The sequence below is a fragment of the Pholcus phalangioides genome, unplaced genomic scaffold, assembly GCF_987345545.1.
Source record: "Pholcus phalangioides strain wild (caught in Gottingen) unplaced genomic scaffold, Ppha-v1.0 ptg000016l_1, whole genome shotgun sequence".
NCBI lineage: Eukaryota > Metazoa > Arthropoda > Arachnida > Araneae > Pholcidae > Pholcus > Pholcus phalangioides.
In genome coordinates this window covers 7,510,311-7,532,859 of record NW_028301609.1, presented here as the reverse complement: position 1 = coordinate 7,532,859, position 22,549 = coordinate 7,510,311, and the positions used below count along the sequence as shown (strand labels likewise).

The 22,549-nt window shown below is 33.0% G+C and overlaps 1 protein-coding gene across 1 annotated transcript in view; it reads left to right on the top strand.

Moving 5' to 3' along the window:
- The window catches only part of mv (lysosomal-trafficking regulator mauve), a 96,279-nt gene that overhangs the window by 23,319 nt on the left and 50,411 nt on the right, over positions 1-22,549 (top strand). The window contains exons 9-20 of the mRNA XM_089245932.1: positions 217-340; positions 1,973-2,184; positions 2,295-2,361; positions 3,697-3,806; positions 6,666-6,990; positions 7,427-7,562; positions 8,937-9,072; positions 12,787-12,955; positions 14,742-14,935; positions 18,240-18,355; positions 19,272-19,425; positions 21,196-21,369. Of these exons, the coding sequence (XP_089102058.1) occupies positions 217-340; positions 1,973-2,184; positions 2,295-2,361; positions 3,697-3,806; positions 6,666-6,990; positions 7,427-7,562; positions 8,937-9,072; positions 12,787-12,955; positions 14,742-14,935; positions 18,240-18,355; positions 19,272-19,425; positions 21,196-21,369 (1,917 nt within the window). The remainder of the gene's footprint in view (positions 1-216; positions 341-1,972; positions 2,185-2,294; positions 2,362-3,696; positions 3,807-6,665; positions 6,991-7,426; positions 7,563-8,936; positions 9,073-12,786; positions 12,956-14,741; positions 14,936-18,239; positions 18,356-19,271; positions 19,426-21,195; positions 21,370-22,549) is intronic.

The window sequence follows — 22,549 nt, the reverse complement described above, 5'->3', positions numbered from 1 at the left end:
CAAATTACATTGTTAATTTGCCTTTATATGAATTGAAATCAATTCATAAATGACTCATACAAAAATTTTGCTGCAGTGATGACCTGAAAAAGTGAACATCTCACCATGAACCTTTAATAATTTATCTCTTTATAAATATAACAGAAAAAAAAGTTTATTTTATTTGCGTTTTTTTTTAAAACAAATGTTAATGTCCTCTTTAATGCTTGATTTCAGAATGTGCTATCATACATAAATATCTCAGAAAACTGGGATAATTCTGTAACATCATCTGACAGAAGTGATCTAGATACAGAATTCATAAACAGCAGCTATGATGGTGATTCTGAGAGAAGTGACAGTAGGTTCATATTTATGAGTTCAATGAATTTCATATATATATTTTCTCATGCTTATACTTAATTTCTGGCCATATTTCAAAGAGTAAATGTTTAAGGGTTACAAAAAAAAATATATATATATATATAGTATAACCATATCCCATTTTTCAAGAATAATTTGTAAAAGGAAAAAAAATTGAGAATTCCTTGCTGCTTTCTTTGAATTTATTCATAACTGACATTTTGAAACTACAACTATAACAAAGCTGCTTTTATTAGTCTATGTTGTATGGATTTTGTTCCACACTTATTTGTTGCTTGTAGTGTTAGTCATTGATCCCTAGAAGATTTAATAAGCATTCTTAGTCGTTTCTTGTTCATGTAAAGATGATAAAAAATTGTCAGATTCTATTTTCTTTTATTCTTTTGCTCCTGATAGAAAAAAACCTAAAAATTATCATGATAAAAAGTTTTTTGTTTTATTGTCGTTTCATTGTTCAATACTTATTTATATGAGGGGGTAACCAGAATTTTTTTTTTACAATTTATTTATTCAATTTTTTTACAAAAATTCTTCAATTCCCTTGAAAGTTTTCTCCATTAAGCTTATACACACTTGCTAAGTCTTTTCTTCCATTATTGAAAACATTTTTTAAATTCATCTATTGTGATGCCGAACAGCGCCTCCACCATTTTTGATTGCACTTCATACATGTTGGCAAAATATGCTTTCATTTCAGGTCCCTCTTCATCCGTAGGAATAAAGACAAGTTGCACAAAGCTAATCAGGTGAATAGTCCAGAGAAATCAGGAGAATTGTTCAGATGAGGCACAGGAGTCACACTGTTTCTTGTTAACAATTGATGCTGTGAAGAATGTGTGAAATGGAGCATTGTTATATGATGCAAAAACTAGTCTCCCATCTCTTGCAAAAAGCGGGTCTTCTCTTTGCATACTGTTGTGCAATCATCTTAACAGCTAGCTTGTAAAAAAAGCATCCGTACACTTGAGTTTTACCCATAGCACATAGCAGCGTCCCATAAGCTGTTTCTAACATTCCAAGAGTATCTATTTATAATCGAAATATTGCTTGTCCTTTTTCCGAAGGAGAGCACTTGTGGAATTTTCAGGTGCTCAAGGTGTTAATTAAAATTCATTACAGATAAGGGAAAAAGTGTGTTTTGAAAAATATAAAAATCATTCTTTTATTTGAGTGAATTTCCCATACATTATTTTGGCCATTTAAAGGGGTAGTTGTGGACCAGTAAAAGTGAATATAATATACTTTTAATTATATATGTGTATGATTTGGGATTTTATTCATGGGGGTTTTTTTTTGCGTTTGTACGAACAAGTATATTAATGCTACTGGGATCATTTTTATTAGTATCAACCAAATAAAATCCAACCATCTTTTTTTCTTGCTGCCACTTTATTGGGCTCTTGCCTTGTTGTGATGTGTCATATTGTAATATGGCTTAAGAATTAATTTTTTAATTAAATGTTATGATAATTAATATTCTATAATAATTATTTAAATTTTAGTTTTCTTTTCTAAAGCCAACTTCCATCATGTTACTAAGAGATTTTTCATGTTGGGACTCGTTTTCTGAATGGTCTTGTGAATTATTTCATGATCTTGTGCTTTGCAGGTGAAAACCCAGAACCGATGTGCCACAAGATTTTTCAGCATCACCAGAGTATACAGCATGTTTCAGTTGTGAAACTTGTTTTAGACCTTTTATTGCACTTCAAAAATAAAATTGGCACATCTCATTGGGTTCCGGTTGCTGTTTACGTTACTCAAACAATCATCAGATTTTGCAACAGCTGTAAATCTAACATTTCTTTGCTATCTAAACAGGTAAATAATACACTTGGCATTAGCGATAAAAGAAATTTTGACATTTTTCTGTTGGATATTATAGATTAATATTTTGTGCTTTTATAAATGTTACTTTTTTTAATTTTCAGGGGTTCTCTTTTGATCTTTTGAGAGGTTTTTTCGATATCCTGAGTATTTCTACCTCTGAAGTTGAAGGTAAAACATTATTTTATGAAAATATTTACCCACTTATGCACATTGCTTTGGTTAATTCTATAAATCACTTGACACAGAGTACAGTGCCATCTACATCAGTGTTTCGCCATCTGTGGTCTGCAGACTCCGGGGGGGGGGGGAATCTATGAGTACTTTGTAAGGGTCAGCGGGATCCTTTTTTTTATTTACTACCATTGCAATGAATGACACATTTTCCGCTGTGAAATATAAAATTTTTAATGATGTCAAAACTCATAAGAAACAACATATTTTGCATGTAATAGGAGGGTGTTGTCCAAATTGATTTTCTTATGCCACGTGCTGCATTGACCTTCACTATGGGATGGAAGTCAGTGACATGAAAATATTGGGAAACACAATGGTCTATATAGTTTCTTTCTTAAATTATTGGATATCTCATGCATTGACTCTCTAGTGGCTCATTAGGTGAGCTTGAACTTATGCATCTATGAGTTGATTCGTTCATGTACCTTATTGAGGCATTGTATGTGAAACACGTCTACTTTTAGGCTTAGATGGAGGAAAATAATTTTACATTTAAGGTGCACATTACTCATGAACATGTAGCATTAATTTCGATTGAAGTAAGTATTGAAAGTGATTCTTTTTATAGTAAATTTATAATGCCAACCCAGCTTTGAATTTCACTTGTATAAGTGCTGTCATTGATCTTCCAAATCTGAGCAGAGAAGCCGACTATGAATTAATGCACTACAGATATCTAGGAAAGACAGGTTCATGTTTTCACCTCGATAGTAGAATCGATTGTAGGAATTTCTCTCTTTCTACAATTATAACCAATGAGTGGAAACAGTTCATTATTCCATCAGTTTTCCCATCAAATACAAATACACAAAAACTGCATGTTTTTGATCAATATTAATGCTTTTTCTAGTATTTAAGGAATGATCAATGTGATACATTTCTATTCATATTGGAATTAAAATATATCCTCAATTTTACTACTTTTCAATTTTTTTTCCCAATGTCAAAAGAATTTTCATTCTGAGTTTCATATATAATTTACTTTGTAATGCTTTTCTTGTATGAAATTAAGTTACCCTTGAGGAATTGCATAATCTGAAGCAAATGCTGAATGATTTTGGTGAAATTTTACTTATAAGCCCATTAAAAAAGTATATATATTTCAGTTGAAAAATTAAAAATAATTTTAAAGTACTTACCCACAGAATTTAAGTTTTCTTGCCTGTATATTATTTTGATTCATATTTTTATTCAAGATTAAATATTGCTTCAGTTTTATTAAGTTACGTACTACCATTTCTAATATCACATTTATATTCTAATTTCAAGATTTGCAGAAAGATGTCTTAGAATTATTCCAAATTCTATCTCGAAACTCCTTGCCTGCTGAAGATTTAAAAATATTCCTAGAGTTTTTTAAGGCCAAGTCGCCGCCTATGGTATGTATTTTTTATTATGGAAATTATTTTTACCTTATTTTGTAAGGTTTTGAAATATAGCTTTGCACAAAATACCATGTCAACAAAAAACAGTAGAACTTGGTTAATTCAAATGTGGTGAATTCTAATTTTGGATAATTTGAACTTTTACAAATTTGCCTCGAGTTTTCTATCTAATTTAATGTTAAAATTTCTTGTATAATTTCAATTTTTTTGGGGTAATTTGAAGTTGAGGGGAAAATCATGATTTTTGTGTGACAGGGGTGCAAGAGCTGCGCCAATTGCGCCAAACTGCGCCGAAACGGTTCTCTTGCTACATGGTGCGCCAAGGCGCCGAATCCCTGCGCATTTGCGCCAATTCTTGTTTGTGGTTCGCGGAGGTACCGCTAATGCACTGTAGTACGTCAAATACCCTTAATTAAGCAAAAATTCGCATGAAAATGATGTTCACGGGACACGTTCTTTCCGAGACACGGAAAAAGATACGGGGGGGGGGGGAAGAAACTTCAATTTTATTTTCACTTCCCACCATCTACCACAATCGCGTTATCTCGTGACCTTGGAAAGTAGTTATACTACCTTGAAGTATAAAGTCCTGTACTGTTATTGGTATAACTGGCGGGCTATCAAAGTCCCTGAATAAATATGCCGAATTTTCCGATTTCGGAGACCATTTTTTCTCCTGCTATATACTGAAAATAACGGTAATTTCGCGGCTGCCAACCTGCGTTCTAAGACGGCATGCATCGAAAAGAGGATTGGTTTACTCGTTTAAATTACCGAAATTTTTCGGAGATCGTTGGGAAAAAATAGAATCTGTAAAAACTCCATCTAAAATATTCATAGTTTTGTCATCTAGCCACTATGCGGTCATGTGGTTATCGTCGGCGGTTGCCGATCGTAACAATTTCACATCGCGAAAATCCGGATTTGGCGAACGGGGCCGGCTTGAGCGAAAAAAATCTCTACCCATGCAGAACCTTTTTTTTTTGGCGCTACTGACCACGTTTTTTTTGGTCGACAAACCTTTTTCACCCTTTCAACTCCATTTGGCACCCCTCCTTGAGCGGCGCCCAATATGGCCGCACGGTCCGCCACTGCATTGGTGGGGGAGGGGCATGCTCTTAACAACAGTCAGAGGAAGGAGTTTGTACTAGGGCATGCTCATTTTACATAACTTCTGTGAGATACCTAATATATATTAATGTCCTACTTTTCCAAAACATGTTGTTGGAGAGAATGAAATATTTGCACCCTTTCTTGTTTTTCGCACTCCCTCTCGTGCATTGCTGGGATGGTACATTACTCCCTCACGTATTGCTGGGATGTTGTTTAACATTGTATCACCAACAGAACTATTGATTATGTGTGATGAATGGGTTGTACTACAATCCAAACAATTACAAGAAGTGAAATCAGTTCAGAGAATAGATAGATAGATATTGGGCAGACATATTCAAACTTTAACTTTGAAAGCTGCCCAAAGTTCAAAATTTTGCCAGTTTTGTTGAAGACCTTTTTATCTTCAGCACATGGTAACACAGACAGTGAAAAAGAGTTCATTGTTAACAAATAAATAAAAGTCTGTTCGAACATTGAAAAATCTGTCCATGCAATGCTTTAATGTTTAATGGAATAAGACATACATAATCTTATGTTCAAGGGCATAAAAAATTGGAAAAAAATATTCATTGAGATGCTGTACTTCTGAAAGCGAATCGTGATTTGTAATCTATTAACATGCTATTAGGTTGAGAAATTCTTTAAGTAAATAAGGTATTTATATTTTTCTCATTTTTTGCATTTTGCTTTTAAATTTAATGAATCCCTTTAAATTCTGTGAGAAGCCAATTTTTTTTTTTTCACGGAAACTCTTATTATATTCTGCACACACTTTTTTTGCTATATCAGGAGGAATAAGATTTTGGTGTTCAAGCAGCAGAAATTCTTGCTGCCTAGGTTTTCAGTATGCATGTTGCTTAATTTGAAAAGAGTAATAATTTGTATTCGTCATTTCAGTAATACACGTTTTATTAATGACAGATAAGATAATTCAGAAAAAATTTAAATGGCTTTTAATTTGTGAATGGAATTTATTTAGAATTATTTGTTTCAACCATTTTTGGCAAAACTTTTCACATTTCACACAAAAATTACTCCTTATATTGCAGATATAGTTCGTGTTTAGTTCTGCTCCATTTTCAAAATTTCTGCTCCAAAAATGAAATTTGCTGCTCCGAAATGGATGAGGGGCACTTGCACCCCTGGTGTGAGCAAATTTAGTTAAAAAATTCTACTATAAGCCAGACTTTCTTTTTTTCTGAATTTGTTAAACAAAAAATCTGTAAAGACAAATATAAACATTTGAAAATTCTGTTTTTCCTCTACTCTTTCTTTGATAATTTAATGCCATTTTGGCATTGCCCATTTAATAATTCCTGTGTTAACATTGTTCAATTGGAGTGCACATCAAGAATGTGTACCACTTGATACTGATTATGTTATTAAACCTATGGATCCATTTGCACCATTCAAAACTGAATCTTTCTAGCATCATAAGAGTATGGCGAGTATTCCGAAAGTCAAATTATAATATGTTAATGAAAGTATATTTCCTTGATAACATATGAGATGATCATTAACTGTTTCCATAAATCAGGCTTTGAGCATGGTTAAAAATTATGCAGTGATGATGATGATTCCAGAACAGTACAATAATGTAGCAGCTATGATCAATTATATATTATAATTATAAAATTTTAATGATTGATAATAGTTATTAAAATGCAATTTTTAGTCATTGTAAGGATCCAGGGTAGAATTGGTTCTATCTATTCTATTTCTTCAATCTTTTAAAAGGGTTTGCTTGTGAATACCATGAAGAATTTGGTCGAGTCAGTCATCTCATCTCCATCTCAGATTTTGTCATTTCCATGTGTTCAGATGCGCCTTAAAATATGGAAAAATGAAAGCAAGCATAAACTGAAGCAATGTTTACAGCTATATGACATATACTCTAGAAAGAAGATAAATGATTCACATTTGACTTCATGGAGCTGCACATCAGCTATTTTCCCTCTGACCCAGGACTCAAAATTATCATCATTAGATAGCAGCTTTTCTTTTGGATTGTGGCTCATGCTTTCCGGAAATAGTGACAAAGATCAGTGTGGGCACATCAAAGGTATATGATTTTCATATTATTTATTAACATTTGATGTCTTTGAAAGTAGAAATGCATGCATTCATGCTTTGAGCACTCTCATTCAAAAGTTCCATCCAATGAAGCACTTTTTTTTTCATTTCACTGGATTGAAGCAGTTGCCATTTAAAAATCTTTAAATATGTTGAAAATTGAAATTGTTTTTAAAAAATATTTTTTTCTTCTGTATTAGAGTATATTAGATTACAATATTAAAATTTTGAATCCAGCAAATCAAACAGATCATTGATCTACTCATAAGTGCATAGCAAGCAGCATTACAGGAAGTATACAACTGATGTATAGGAATTCTAATTTATGAAAAAAGTAATGTGTTTTTGTTAAAATTGAAGTAGAGTTGCTCAAGAAATGGAGATTTCTTTATTTTGGATTTAAAATCAAATTTATGTATTTTCAGCAAAAATAGCAAAGAATGGACCAAAGTCAACTACAACAACAGGGGACAGCATGGTTTTTCATGTTGCATCTGTCGGGTCTGATACCTCGATGTTTGAAATGTGGATCAATACATTACAAGGAGACATTATATTTAGGTCCATAAAATCTCTATTTTATTTCATTGTATGTAAATTAATATAAGCATTGTTTGAATGGACTGTTTGTGAATTTATTTCAATCAATTTGGTATCACATTTTTACTGCTAAATTTAAGTTAAAGTAGACTCACTAATTTGGCATAAGGTTCTACCACATTATCTAAATCACAAGTGATTATTGTAACAAAATTCATGGAGATCCTAACAACCTATTAGAATAATACATACAGACTGCATGCAGACATGCAGTGACGTATTTTCCCTCCTCCATGCTCAAATTATTGAACATGGTGGACTAACACATGTCCAGATTATAAAGAATATTATATTTTGTCTGAATTCCTACAGTGAACATCTATGAAAAATTTTGTTGGTCAGTCTTACATTTTGCTTATAATATTGCTGGTTAAGACATGAAAAGCCTAAGCTCTTTCCTCTTGAGACACAAATGATTGACGATGATGATATTGATGAAGGTACGAAAAATTTATGTTAAGAACCAAATATTTGTTATGGTAGCCCAAGTTGATAAGACAATTTTCTATGACACCAAAGAATGTCCCGAGATGTTGTGAGTTCCATAGTTGCTCAATTTTTGTCGGAATATTTCCTGGTACAAAGGTACAACAGAAACTGGGATAAGAAGACAGTAGAGTAAACTTCCTCCTCCTCTCACCAAGGGGTTTGTCCAACCTCTCTGTGGAAACAAAAAAAAAAGTTGAATATTCTACCATTTAGAATTAATAACAAACTGTAGGCCCTGGTTAGTTGTGCATTAATTTGCAAAAAATTCCAGTGATGTGACAAAATGATCACTTTCATAACAAACAACGTGAATAAGTGTAATTAGGTTTTAAAAGACAATGGTAATGCCATTTAAATAGATGGTAACATAATTTTCAAGCTATTATTCAAGAGAAAGGTCATTGCACAAAACCTATGTAAGATGTACTGTGTAATCACAGTGACCTTATCTCTTGAGGGTGCAAATTTGGTCTTTTTTTTCCAACTTTATGACTATTTTAGCACATTTGTTGCATATAAATATCTTGAACATGCATTATTTGGAATATAGTCAATATTCTGAAACTGCAACCAAAACTATGCAATATAGCCAAAACTTTCATGACATAACAATTTGTTTTTGTAATGTGTTGTATAAGGGTCATGGGATATTATTTTGGTAATCATCATATCTCAATTTGCAATACAATAAATATGATTTTCTAGGGTAATAAACTTTGAATACTTTTTGATATTTTTTGAGTTATATATTAGTATATTAATAAGCTTGCTTAGTTAGCTTTCTGGTATTTGCATAAAAACAAATATAAGATTGCATGATATTTCATATTATTTATTTTAAAATAGATTAAATCTATATAACAAGGAAGACGGGACTTGCTTGGCTGAAGAAACATGCAAAGGGGTCCTGACACAAGGAAAATGGTATCACATATCAGTGAATTATAGTGATAACTCTGAGATCAACTCTGCAGGAAAAAAAGTATGCTTCCAGAAGGTGTATCTGCATGAAATATTGTTACTATAAACTTAACAGTTTCATTTAAGAAGCATAAAAAAATGTAACTCATGTGATATGAATGTATATGAATATACAATAAAACCTCGTTAAGCCGTCACTCCGGTTAAGTCGACATTTTTCTTCAGATCTTTCCAGCTCTCATAGACCACAATGTTATTAAACCCTCGTTTACTCGTCGCTAATTTCGGTTAAGTCGTCACTATGAAAAAGTTTGAGAAAGAGGAACAGACTATTTTTATGGCTCCCATTAAAAAAAGAGCTTGTTAACAGCATTGCCATATGCTTAAAAGTCACCATAAAATCCTATAAACCCAAACGGAACAGTTTAAGTAGCGAAAGCTACGCTTGGGAAGTTCATTTGCAGACTAAGGTTTTTGGAACGTTGGGGACTATTCAAGCTAGATCTCATTTCTGCATGGGCTCCATTGGAGAAACTGGATAAACCGTGAGACACCCAAGCTCTGTCGCAAGAAGCAACGCAAGCACTTCGCTTCCTAACCCCCCCCCCCCCAAGGGGCGGGACCAGGGCATCTCCGGCAAAACCAAAATTTATTGATATGTCAAAGATTACATAGTGCAAGGAAATCAAAAATTATGTAAATTGAAGAATCAAATTAATCAAGTTAAAGTCAAAGTGCAACGGGCACGGATAATAAATAATCATAGAAAGAAAAAAAATTAGACATTCTTTCCCAAGTTGAGGTCTTCTGTTTAGTTTTCCCAGCCCAGGGCCCCCCTCCACAAAGTCAAAAGTGTTCGAGATTACTTTGTAGTTGCATCATGAGCTACTGGTGAAGAATTCAAACACTAAAACTAAATTTGATGTATATGTAAAATTAATGTGCAATAGAGAGTTCTGTTATGAAGAAAAGCTACTTATTCAAACAGTGGCTCTGTTAGTCTAAATTAAAAATTACTAGTTTAAATCAAAGTGTACAGTACATTTCACCACAATAATTTAAGTAATAAGAGATAAAAAAAATAAAAAATTGCTGTTATTTTTTCTTTCGCAATCTATAAATTTTATTAATATTGTTATTTTGATTCATACTTCAATAAATGTCATATTACTTTAAATTTATACGATTTTCATAACATCGCACATTAAAACTGATGAAACTCTGGTTAAGTTGTCACTCCACTTAAGCCGTCATAATTTTTCGGTAACTTGAGGTGACGACTTATCGAGGTTTTACGGTATATGAATATGAATATATATTGATATGAAAGTATAAATTAAAGTAACCATATAAAAAACAATATAGAAGAATGATGAGAATTTATACCATACTAGGGGGTTCTGCCCCCCTGCTGCCTTTGGTGCCCTCCCCCTCTTTTCTCTTCACATCATATCTTGTTTATTTCGTCCCACTTCATCAGCACGACATAAAAAGGGACATGGGGAAGCATCAGCTTACTGAAGCAAATTTTACAATAATAAAGCAACAAAAAACAAATCATCAAGTACCCCTAGAAAGCTTCCCCATGGGGTCCCCAGATTCAATTCACTGAATTTTAGTGGGGCCCCAGACAGGATTTATCTCAGGCTACCGATGCGTTGCAAATTTTACAATGTTAAACAACAAAAATCAATGAGATACATCCAGGGGCCCCGAATTAGAACCTGTCAACATTTCCATTGGGCCCCAACCTGGAGGCTTGTTGGGCATCCCCTCTGTGAGGGGCCACAAATTTTTTTTCATTTTTATCAATTTTACAACGAATAAAATCCACGACACCACATCCAGGAGCGGGATCCAAGATGCAGATTTTTAGAGAGGGACCCAGACTGGATTTATCTCAGGCTTCTGCTGTTGCAAATTCTACAATGTTAAACAACAAAAAAGAATCAGATTCATCCAGGGCCACCAAAATGAAACCTGTAAACATGGGCCCCCTTGACTTGGAAGCTTGTCTGTCATCCCCGCTGTGAGTGCCATGAAAAATTTTCATTTCTATTCATTTTACCAACAAATAAAATCCAGGCCCCCATGCAATTACCCATGATGGAATTCTCAAGTTTTAAGAGCCCCCAGATTGGATATATCTTGGGCTTCCACTATCGCAAATTTTTCAATGTTAAAACAGCAAGAAAACAATGAGATCCATGAAGGGCCCCTGGAAATGAAACCTTTTAACTTCCTCATGAAGGTATATGTGCAATCCCCCGGGTACCCTGACCCTGTGTGTTGGGAGCACTGGTGATATATGTATATTATACATATACATACCTTTTGGCATGACCCCCGTAAGGGCAGGACTGACAGGGGCCGGAATGATTCTTATTACTTTTTGATTTTTCACACCATAAATTAACCGCAGAGGAACCTGTGAAAAAGCTTGTTTTGGGGGGGGGGGGGCTCACCATTTATTCCAGCCTAGGGGCCCTGTTTTAGGATGTTTTAGGATGTGAGAGCCTCTCAGTACATAGGTGAAATGGGTCCCAAAATATGCAAGGGTTAAATGAAAACTTAACCCAAAATCGTAACCGATTTCCGTAACACTAAAACGTCACAGACTTCCGTTACATAAAATCGTCACTAATGTCCATTGCATAGAAACAGGCCATTTTCGAGTTCCTGATTTTATATTAAGGAGTAGATATACTTGTGTGTAAGCCAAGCTTTTTTGTTAAAAAATTTGGGGGGGGGGCTTATGTATGATTATATATGGCATATGTTATTTCTAAAGTTTGTTTCACCCTGCACATTGTTATAAGATTTTTGATAATGACTAATTTACTTTGTAGTTGCTTCACAAAACTTCACTTTGCAAACTTGTTAACACTTCAGACATTGGCTCTAACATATATGTATAAGATAATTTTATCTGTGTCTAATCATGAATACAAACATATGACCGAGGTGTGTTAATTTATATTACATCTTAATTTTAGCTGTGGGAAAATTAATTTAGTACCTACATCCAGGGTTGTAACTAGAATTTTTGTCAGAAGGGGCAAACTCTTGATTTTGCTAGCCCACCCTTTCCATTTCAAAACTCCATAGTTAATAAAAAGTTCTATTTCAACATTCAAGGTCGGCTGAAGTTGGTTTTCTGTGGTTCCCAACTTCAAGGCGCAAATGCGAGCCGATCTCCCCGTTAACAAGTCTCGCCACAGAGAGCAACAGTCCTACAACGGTAAATCATTCAACCATAACACTTCACTCATAGTTTGTAAAACTGGGGGCAGATGACAGCACTACACATAACAAGCATTACACAGAAAAACAAACTTTACGTCAGGTTGCACTACACGTACACGCACATTCCCGCATGTACCGATTCGATGGGGGTTTCCGCGGGGGGGGGGGGGGTGCATGTGCGGTGTAGCAGTAGTTGGTAGGGGCTCGGGGATCCACGATGTTCTTGGGTCAGCCACCTCGTTGGGCAGTTTGCCTGTTGTGGCGTTGTATTTGTATTTGTATTTCTTGAAGAAATTTTTTTTTTCAATGTTCATCCCTAAAATTTTTTGCCTCCTTAAGATTGACACCTTGGGACTGTTGCCCCCCTTTGCCTCACTTCATTTCGAGCCCTGCCTATATCACATTATCGATTTTTTCCCATCTTACAGCTATCATATTTATCAAAAGTATATTATGTGCTTAAAGAATAAAATATTAAGAAGTCAAAGATGAGAATCCACTATAAAATTTTGATTTCTCCCATGTGTAGATTAACCTCTTGGTAGATGGAGTGAAAGAATACACTATTCACCTAGACTTAGAAAATCATCTGCCAAAGAAAAATTCACTGTATTTCCTTCTTTTGGGGCACTCAGTTAGACAAAGCAAGGAAGAAATATGTGAAGCTTTTTATTTTGCAAGTTTTATGCTCTTCAAAGGTATTTTTTTTTCTTAGTAAAATGTAGGTATGAAATGTTCTTTCAAACTGGAAAATATCTTTACTTAATACTCAGATTTCATGTACATAGTTTTTCTTAGTTTTAACTGCATATTCAAAAGTTTATCTGCCTTAATTATGAAAAAACAGTCAATCTCTATTGAGGTTTAAAGAGCATAAGCAAACAAACAGGGTTTATATTAGCTGAGCATTTGATTGGCATGCTTAGTGACGTACTGCAATGTATTAAGTTTGTATAGTGGCAACTTTTCAGCTTTTGGGAGTTCAAAATTGCCCATTCTTTTCTAGAGCCTTTTCTGATGAGAGATTAGTTCCAGTCTTGGAAAAAAAAATTGGCACTAATATCGTATCCTATATTTTGAAGGAATGACTGAAATAAAACATCACTTGAAATCACTATGGCTTATAGGAAGTGAAAGCATTGAATAAGAGAGGGGGGACTATATAAATCAAACTTAATATTAATTAAACATGGAGTAGACCGGGACAGCTTTGTCACTTTTTTCTTCTTTCAACTGCTTTGTTAACTAATGAATAAAAATGCTTCAAAACCATCATAAAACAATAGTGTTGATCTCTAGTTCCACAATCTGTGGAAACATGACAACTTAAGCAAAGATTTATATGTTAAACAATAAAAAACAGTATGTGTTAAAACCAGTGGGAATCACCCAAAAAACACCAAAAAAAAGTTTTTTTTTTTTTAACAATGAAAGCACGTTACACATTAGCATTAACTTTTTATTGTAAAAAAATATAAAAATATTTGAAACATTAAAATCGGAAGGTTTAAAATTCACAAACATCAAAGTTCAGAAAAGTTATACATTTTTGTCAAAAAGGTAAATTTGTCACGGTTTCCTTAGTAAGGAAAGTCAGTTATGTACACCCAAGCTGTAGCTGTTTAGAAACTCTACCATCAATCTCCTGGACCATGTTGACATTCATCATTTCATTATGTTCGCCTATGGTTGAATCATAAGGGAAGAAGCAGGGACAGCAGGAGCAACTAATTCCTGTCAAAGCTCTTCAGTAGGTTCTTCATCTTGCTCAGGTTCCGATTTAGATGTGCCATGTAAAGAATACACGATCAGATTCATCACTACTGTGAACCACTGGGGGGGGGGGGTTGAAAATGTGCGAAAAGGCTATCATTCAATATCTTCTCTGTGCGATGAAAAGATTGGTCCCTCTATTGGTTGGTTCAGGAACTTGGAATAAATGAATGTTAGAACTTTGCAACTAGACTTATCCCATTGGCGAGATCTCTTCTAGCCCAGCTTCATGGCAGAATCTGGAACACTTTATTTTGTGTCAAAAAAGGAAGAGGAAAAGGAAAAAAAACATACAAAATGTTTACAACATATTTCCCCCGGACAATTGGGTACTGTCGTGACAGAACTTGGCATAGTGCAAAACGTTATCTTTTTCAAAAACTGGCAAAGTTGTCCCTGTCTATGGTCTGCATTTAATTTTCATTTTTTGTGAACTTGAATGAGTTGAATTAAGTTCATTATAAATCATGTTCAAGAATTCAGCCTTAATTCTAAAAAAATTTATTTGCATCAGTTTGAAACTTCAATCCAGAATAAACTAATTTGATCTATTAGTATCTTGACTAAAGATAAGTTAAAAAAAAATTAGGATTGCTTTTGTCATAAGAAACATCTCATGACATGAAAATTGAATAAAATGAAAAGTTGTGTTTTATTGTGACCTGGTTGATAAAAAATAAAATTTCTTTATAAAAGAAAATTTCTTTGCAGGAGGTACACTGTCTAAGGATATTTCATATTATGTATCCAGTTTAGGTCCAAATGTTGACAACATATCAAAATTTGCTTTGAACAGACAAAAAATGTTTTTCCCACCAAAACCAGATGTCAAAAATATTTTGAAAATAGGTTTGGAGAGATCATTGTTGAATGGGCTTTCGGTTCCCTCGCTAGAGCCCTTGCAGGTGAGCAAGAGTCAATACTTGCCATTTGACTTCCTTGAACTCATTACGGTTTATTTGTTTTGACTATTTGTATTGATTTTACTTGATCTTATGAAAATGAAAGGGAGAAATTGTAAATTACTCAAAAAAATGTTAGAAATATTTTCCCTTTTGATGCATAGCTTATTCATTATCTGAAGATGTATTTATCTTTTCTTAAAGTTTTTGAACGCTTTATGACTTTGTTAAATTTTCTATTTAACCTTTAAATTGTTTGTTCCGTTGTCTGTGAGTGATTAACAAAATATTGTACGTTTTGATGAAAAGTAAAAAAAATAGTGACTTGTTTAAAAATTATGTACTGCAACTCATCTTGAGATATGATTCTCCAAAATACAGTAAAATTTGTCTTCAACGGAACCTGTATTAAGCAGAAACCTGTCTTTAACGGAAAAAATCATGGTCCCATAATTTCAATGCCAAAATACACATTAAAAAACCTGGATCAAACGGAACCTGTCTAATATGAAAATGGAAAGGAACATTTTACCCTTTAACAGAATATTTCTCACAAACACTTTGATTGTTTTGCGACCTATTGACTAAAGGATCATGCAAAATATTAGTTCTTTTATCAAATTTTTAATGCAATAATTGCTTGCCGATGTGAGTTCTACTTCACCCACCCTTAGATTTATAAAACCATTAGCGTATGTGATGCTGTGGTTTTTGAAATTCCACATTTAGTGAAATAGTTGCTTTCTGAAATTGTAACAAAATTTTTCAGTAAAGCAGGCTTTTCTATGGAAGAAATCAGTGTAATGGTTAGATTTCCAAGTGATATATGATATACGACTAACAAAATTGTATGCAAGCTGCTTTCCATGATCATAAGTGTTGAGCAAGGCCGGAATTGGAGAGAGGCGAAGGTGGGGTGAGCAATTGCTCTGGCAGCAAAATTTAGGAAATGACAAATTTTATGTGGAAAAATCATCAAATTTTACAGTGATAGAGGCAACGAAATCATGTTGCCCCCCCCCCAAAAACCCCCTAGTTACGAAATTACATAAATATCGATGAGAGACAATGTACAAACTGAATCTGACACAACAGATATTGACACCCTCATTGAAAATTTCAGAGGAAAGCCAAAAACAACCCAAATGAAGTTTCATACTGGTGCTGTGAAAACCAAAACATTTAGTAATTATAGAGTAAATGATGTACATTATTTTATGTACATTCAAATTAATTAGTTTAATTTCAAGTGATTTATTTTGATTATGCTGTACTTCAATTACATACGAGATCATGGCATAATTTTACACATTATGTCAATTGAACCTCTATTAAGCGGAAACCTTTGTTCAACAAAAAAAAAGACTCAGTCCCTTTCGATTTCGTTAAAGACAGGTTTACTGTGCATGTATTTAACTGTTTTTCTCTTAAATAAAAAAAAATAAAATCTGTATAATAAGATTTGAAAATATGGCATTTTTTATGCTGAAAAGAGTAAAACACAATTAATTGCCCCATACCGCATAAAGCAGTTATTAACTCAACCTAACAAACATAAATATTTTACTAAAATTATAACACTGCTTTGGATGAACATAAGTGTGCTTTGCCAGCGAGTAGAGCAGGAAAAGAGCTTAGATAATTTTTTTTTCTACTATTCACAAAGTTGAGTTTGGCTTTGAGGTGCTCTCATCAACTATCAAACTTACAACAGTTTTTTTTCCTTCAAAGTGACCCAGAAAATCCAACAGGGTAAAAATCCCTGTGCTGTCCATTTACAAATGGTTTTTCATTGTGAAATCTCAAATTTATGTGATTGATATTACCATCTGCAGGGCTCCCACTCGTCCTACTTTTCCTACTTTTTGGTAAAATGTCCTACTTTCTAGTTTTTGTCCTACTTTTCACCAAATCCTATCAACAAAATTTGTGTAATTGATTTTAATTTAGCAGGAAATTATTGATATATTGCCAAATATTATACAAATGTTGGAGAATGCAATTAATGATTCAGCCAAAGCAGAAATTGTATCTTTTTTAAGGTAATTTAGAGGGGGGGGGGAGGTATGTGGACCATTTGATTAATTTTTCATTTGCTTAGTTTGAGGGTTCAACAAGTATAGTAGTCATTAAAAACTTCTGTCTGGATGGAAAAATAATTTTGTATTTATTACTTCATGGTCTTGGATAGTAACTTTCATCATTCAAAATTATGGTGCAAATAGGTGAAACAACAGTTTGCATTTCAAAGCAGTTGGATACGTAGGCCTATTCTAGGTTTGGTGATTCTGATGCTACCCAATAGCATTCAGTTGTCTTCTGTATTTTTAAGGCATAAAGAGGCATAAACAATATTTACAATGCTCAGCAAAGAGCTAGAAATGGAAGTGCTTCATTTGTCAAAAATGATTACATTGGCATCAAACAGTAAAATGTGAACGAAACAGTAGAATTTAAAAAATGATGAACAACACAGTAAAACTATCTGGTTCGCCTTGCCTTATTTACGACTGATCTTGTAATTTATACATTTTGCATTGTGCTTTTGAAAGTGGTCTCGAAGGTGTGCCATTCTTAAAAAACGTACGTCTTCAAAATTTGCTGTGCCTCGTCGAAGAGAGTTGACAAGCTCTTCACTTTGGAAGACTCGAAAAAGAATGTAATATATATGAGGAGAGACAGCAAAGAATTATCTGTGGTTGCTAGTGCATTGTTTTAGCCAAAAATTGGTTTTGTAACCAAGTCATTTGTCATTTTGTTTTGGCTTGACTGAAATAGTGCTAGGGAAAAAAAAGTTAATTCAAAATTAAATTTTTTTTTAAAATTATTTAATTTTTTTTTTTTTGAAATTTTTTTTTTTCCCCATTATGCTATGATTATGTTGTCTAAGGGGGCTACCCTCCCCCATCCTACTTTTTAGTCCTGCGTTTTCCTACTTTTCTCATTTTTTGAGTGGGAGCCCTGCATCTGTATAAGAAGAGAGTAGAGTTAAACAAAAATCAGCTGTATTAATCAGTAGGGCTAGGATTTTTATGATCTAAAACCGAATGAATATGCTCTATAAAAAATAGCGAAATATTGGAAATCATAAAAAAATGTGCAGTCATAGAAATCCTAGCCTTACTAATCAGAATCAGTTCGCTTATTACATTGAAAACTTCAATAACACTGACACTATATTATTTTTTTGTATTAAAAATTTTGATATCAATTTTGCCTTAAATTTGTAAAATAGAATGATTTATGATGTAATTTTTCTAATTTAAAATACCTGTACATGTTCTAACTTGTATCATTCAATCTCTAGAAAAATCTTCTATTATCATATTCTGCTCTCAGTCCTGCAAAGTATGCCCTGTATCCTCAGTCAGTTGGAATTATCTTCCCATTACTTGCACCATTTGCTTCATCTGCAAATTTTAGGTATTGACATTATGGTTTTTGATCGATTCCTGCGCACAGTTTTTTTGCTGTTGAATATACGTACAATGCATATTTTTTGTATGGATATTTTCTTTATCAAATTTTTTTTTAAGTTTTATTTTTAAAAGAAAAGTTTTTTTAAACAAAATCACAAAGAAAACAATAAAATCATAAAAGAATTCGATAAAATCAGTTGTTACTGATGACATGTATTACTTATTGCAATGTGTTTTATGAAGTTATTTTTTGCTTAGACTTTATTGCAGCTGACAATGAATGATTTCCCATAAATTTTCCAAATTTGATCTTATGATCAGGGCCGGTTCTGGGCATTGTTCAAGTGTAAGTGAATAACATTTTGGTAATAAAAAATCACTCTTCCCCTTCAGTTACCGCCTTCTGCGGTTGTGTAGTTTGCAGGATATATTCAAGATTCGGCTCTGCTTGTGATTAAAACGATTAACAGACAGTGAATGTTTTCTGATCTCGATTTCTCAAGCTATAAGTACCTTCTTATATATATAGTTAAAAAATCTTTGTCACTGGGATCACTCTGTTCATTTCTTGAAGTTATTAAATAGTCTCAAAAACTGCGAATGTTTGGAAATACTCTCTACAGTAATAAAATCAATACTCTTGGAAAATGTGTCCAAATAAAACGGTATAAATCTAATATTTTTCAGTTAAAAAGACATAATTAGTATTTTAATAAGGGCTTACCCCAAGGTTCAAACCGTCCTGCTAATGAAAAAAGATTAGAGTTTCATGAGACAAATACTTCACAGGAAAGCTGTTAGTTTAGCTAATTATATCATCATAATTATTTTAATAATTTCTGATTTTATAATTAGCTGATTTTTCATTGATTTCTTCGAACCAAAAATAAATTTAAAATTTATTTCTTTTGCTTTCTCAGCATAATGACTCAGAATGACTGGCCTGCTCAACAAGAACCAAACTATTGTCAGCTGCTTTTGACTGGGCGGTTGTCACCTATTAAAGTCACAAATATTTATACTGCTATGCATCGTGTTGGTGGGATTACAGTTTTTATGTTTTTATTTGCAAGAGTAAGTGAACAGGCTTGACTATATAATTTCATTTCATTTTAGTACTCATCACATTTAAATCATTGAATGATGTGCAAAAAAAATAAAGTCGGATGTATATAGCAATCCCTTGTTCTTTCACACATGCTAGGAGAGAAAAGGGGGTGACATTGAAAGCTTGGTATAAGACTTTATCTGGGCTCTATTTTTAAATATCTGTTCTTATAAAAATCATGAAATATATAAATATGCATCATAATGAGGAGCAACACTGCGAAGAAGAATCTTCTGTATTTATAAAGTTTCTTTAAAGAAAAAGTAGTCAATATTTGTTTCTTGTATTAATCAAAGTAAACTCATTGTTATTGTTTAAAAAATTTGTGAGCATATCTTTCAGCATAAATTTTATTTTTTATTTTATCTGTTGGTAAGTGCTCAGTTTAGCCATGATTCTTTGGTCTTTAATCTTATTGCATGGCTACAAATTGAAACATTGCAAATTTTCTCTTCATTAAAAAAAACAAAGTTTTGTCTTATCACTATATTTTTAAATGAATATCTTCTTGATAGCCATAGAGAGAAGGAATGTTAAAGTGTTAAATCCTCCTACTATTTGAAGATCCTGTATCTGCTCATATGCAGTCAGCTTTTAATTTTGCGAACCTCCAATTGACACGTTTTTATGAATCAGTCCTCTGATTCTGAACAGCATGCTGTAGAATCAATATTAAAATCAGTCAGATTTTGCAAAAAAATTTGTTTTTAATTTATATTTTATGAACTCGTTTTTCCTCTTTTGAAAGCTTTTTCTGACATTTTTTATTAACTTTTCCAACAGTTTTTAAAATTTACCTAATCCACATTATAACTGCCACAGTGGAAATCACTAAACCCTTAGCAAAATGTTTTTTTTTCCAAGGCTTTCTTCTGATTTCATGCGGATGATTGTGCTTTCCCTTATAACTTTGAGAATAAAAATTAAAAAAACCGTGGAAGAGAAATACTCTGTTTTTCTTTTATTTATATTGTACACATACTTTTTTTCTACTTCAAAGTGGGGAAAAAATGGCATGTTTTGAACACCATTTTTCTTTTATTCTATTATTGAAATGAAAACAAAAACTGACTCTGCGCACCAGCTGTTGATCTGAAAGGTTAGGTTGGGATGGGAAACAGGCTTGAAAGGAAGAATAACGCATCATAGTATCTAGGCTGGTCATTGCCAAAAAACTATGTTTTTAAGGTGGTGAGATATCTTGTAATTACCCAAAAAGAAAGCATCAAATTAGGCGAGATATCTCATCCCTGCCGCCAGGAGTGTTCACCAAATCTGACAAATTTGTTATAAAAGTGAAGAGGTCAATTCAAGGGTTCCTTATTTTTGGAACAATATTAAGGGATGACTGAAAGAATTAGACATGCATTTTTCAAAAGTCAAAAGAAAACATTCTACCAGTTGTGAACAATTGTAGAGCTTACACTGAAAATACTAATCTTCAGGTGATTCAAAGTCATTTTGGACTAAACAATGTAATATCAATGTTACCAGTTACCACATAGAATGATGTCTCCAAATGTATAGTTACACACTAATTCCGCTATGAATAACAAAATATCAAAAAGATGAAGCAACTATAAATGTCAGATAATGATTTTTTTAATATATGAAAATAATGTAAAATATCTATAATAAAGGCCAAATGATAAGTAACCACATTAAATGTCAAATTAGTATAAGTATTTTTTTTAATATCAGTTTGATTCAATTAACTTTTTTTTCAATATTTGCAGGTTATAGAATGTTGTAAGAGTAATGAAATGCAGGCCTCTGCTTTGCAAACTCTTCTTCATTTAATTATATCTGATTCTGAAAGTGCTGACTACTTCTTGAAGATTGGAGGTGATAAAGTTCTTCTTGGGTTGCTCACAAGCAGAAAACTGGAATTTTCCCATCATATGCTTAAGGTAAAAGTGAAGAAATTTCGATAATGCGTATTGAAAATATTATTAAATTTATCTTTCTTGAACAGTATAGAGAAACTGATATGTCGAAATTTTTTGAAAATTTATATTACTTAAGAGTTAGTGAACTGCAATTCATAGAAAGCATACTATGCAGATGATTGAAATCAACTCTTGTGAACTGAAAGTTACAAAAGTTTTGACTATAAATTGTAATACCAACATGAAATTTTCCAAATTCAGAACAAGGTCGTATTATGGCTGCATAATATTTATAAATATACTGGAATGTGTATATTTCATTCATATCAGAAAGAACGTTTTTTTAGTTCTGGTGCTAGAAGAACTTCAGCCTTCTGATTGTGTCTAGAAAACTGTTTATTTGATATCACTGATTAATATGTGAATTATTATTTTTTCATCTTTGTTTTAATTTGAAATATTTATACATGCACAAGCACAAATACTTGTGCCTGTGTTTTCTCCATATACTGGAACCATAAGAGATGTGACAAACCATTGTGGAGGGGTAAACATGTTTGAAGCATTGTTTGAGAGCCATGGTAACCAAAGTGAACATTCTAAAAGTTATTGTTGAAGCCTGCAAACCACTGTTGCCTGACAGTTTTTCCACCATTTAGGGCATTTGCCCAGGTCTGACAAACTTTCGAAGTAACCTATCATTCACAAGTTCGGGTCCTGTTTGGTATGCACAAAAATTTGGTTTTTGTGTATATCAACACACACTATACAATGATACTCAAGGGACCAGAGAAAAATATTGTTGTACAGAGTTTATTGTTGTAGACTGAATATTTTAATACTATGGGGGATGCACCGGAACTGTGAGAGTAATCTACATATATGAAATTTATGTTCTGTATGTGTCTCGTGTGTATTTTCTCTATACAAATCTACAATTTTTAATTAATCGCGAAATTTTTTATATACTGTGTATATCAAACGGGGACCGACTTGAATGTTAAAATGTTTTGCATTCAAAAGTTCATCAAAGCTGGACAAATGTCCCAAATGGTATAAAAACTGTCAAGCACAACAATGGTTCACAAAACTCAGCAATGACTTTTGGGATGTTTACTTTGGTTGAATTGGTTCCCAAACTACGTGCGCTTTAGACATGTTTGTCCCTTTACAATGGTTTGTCACTCCTTTGATGCTCCCA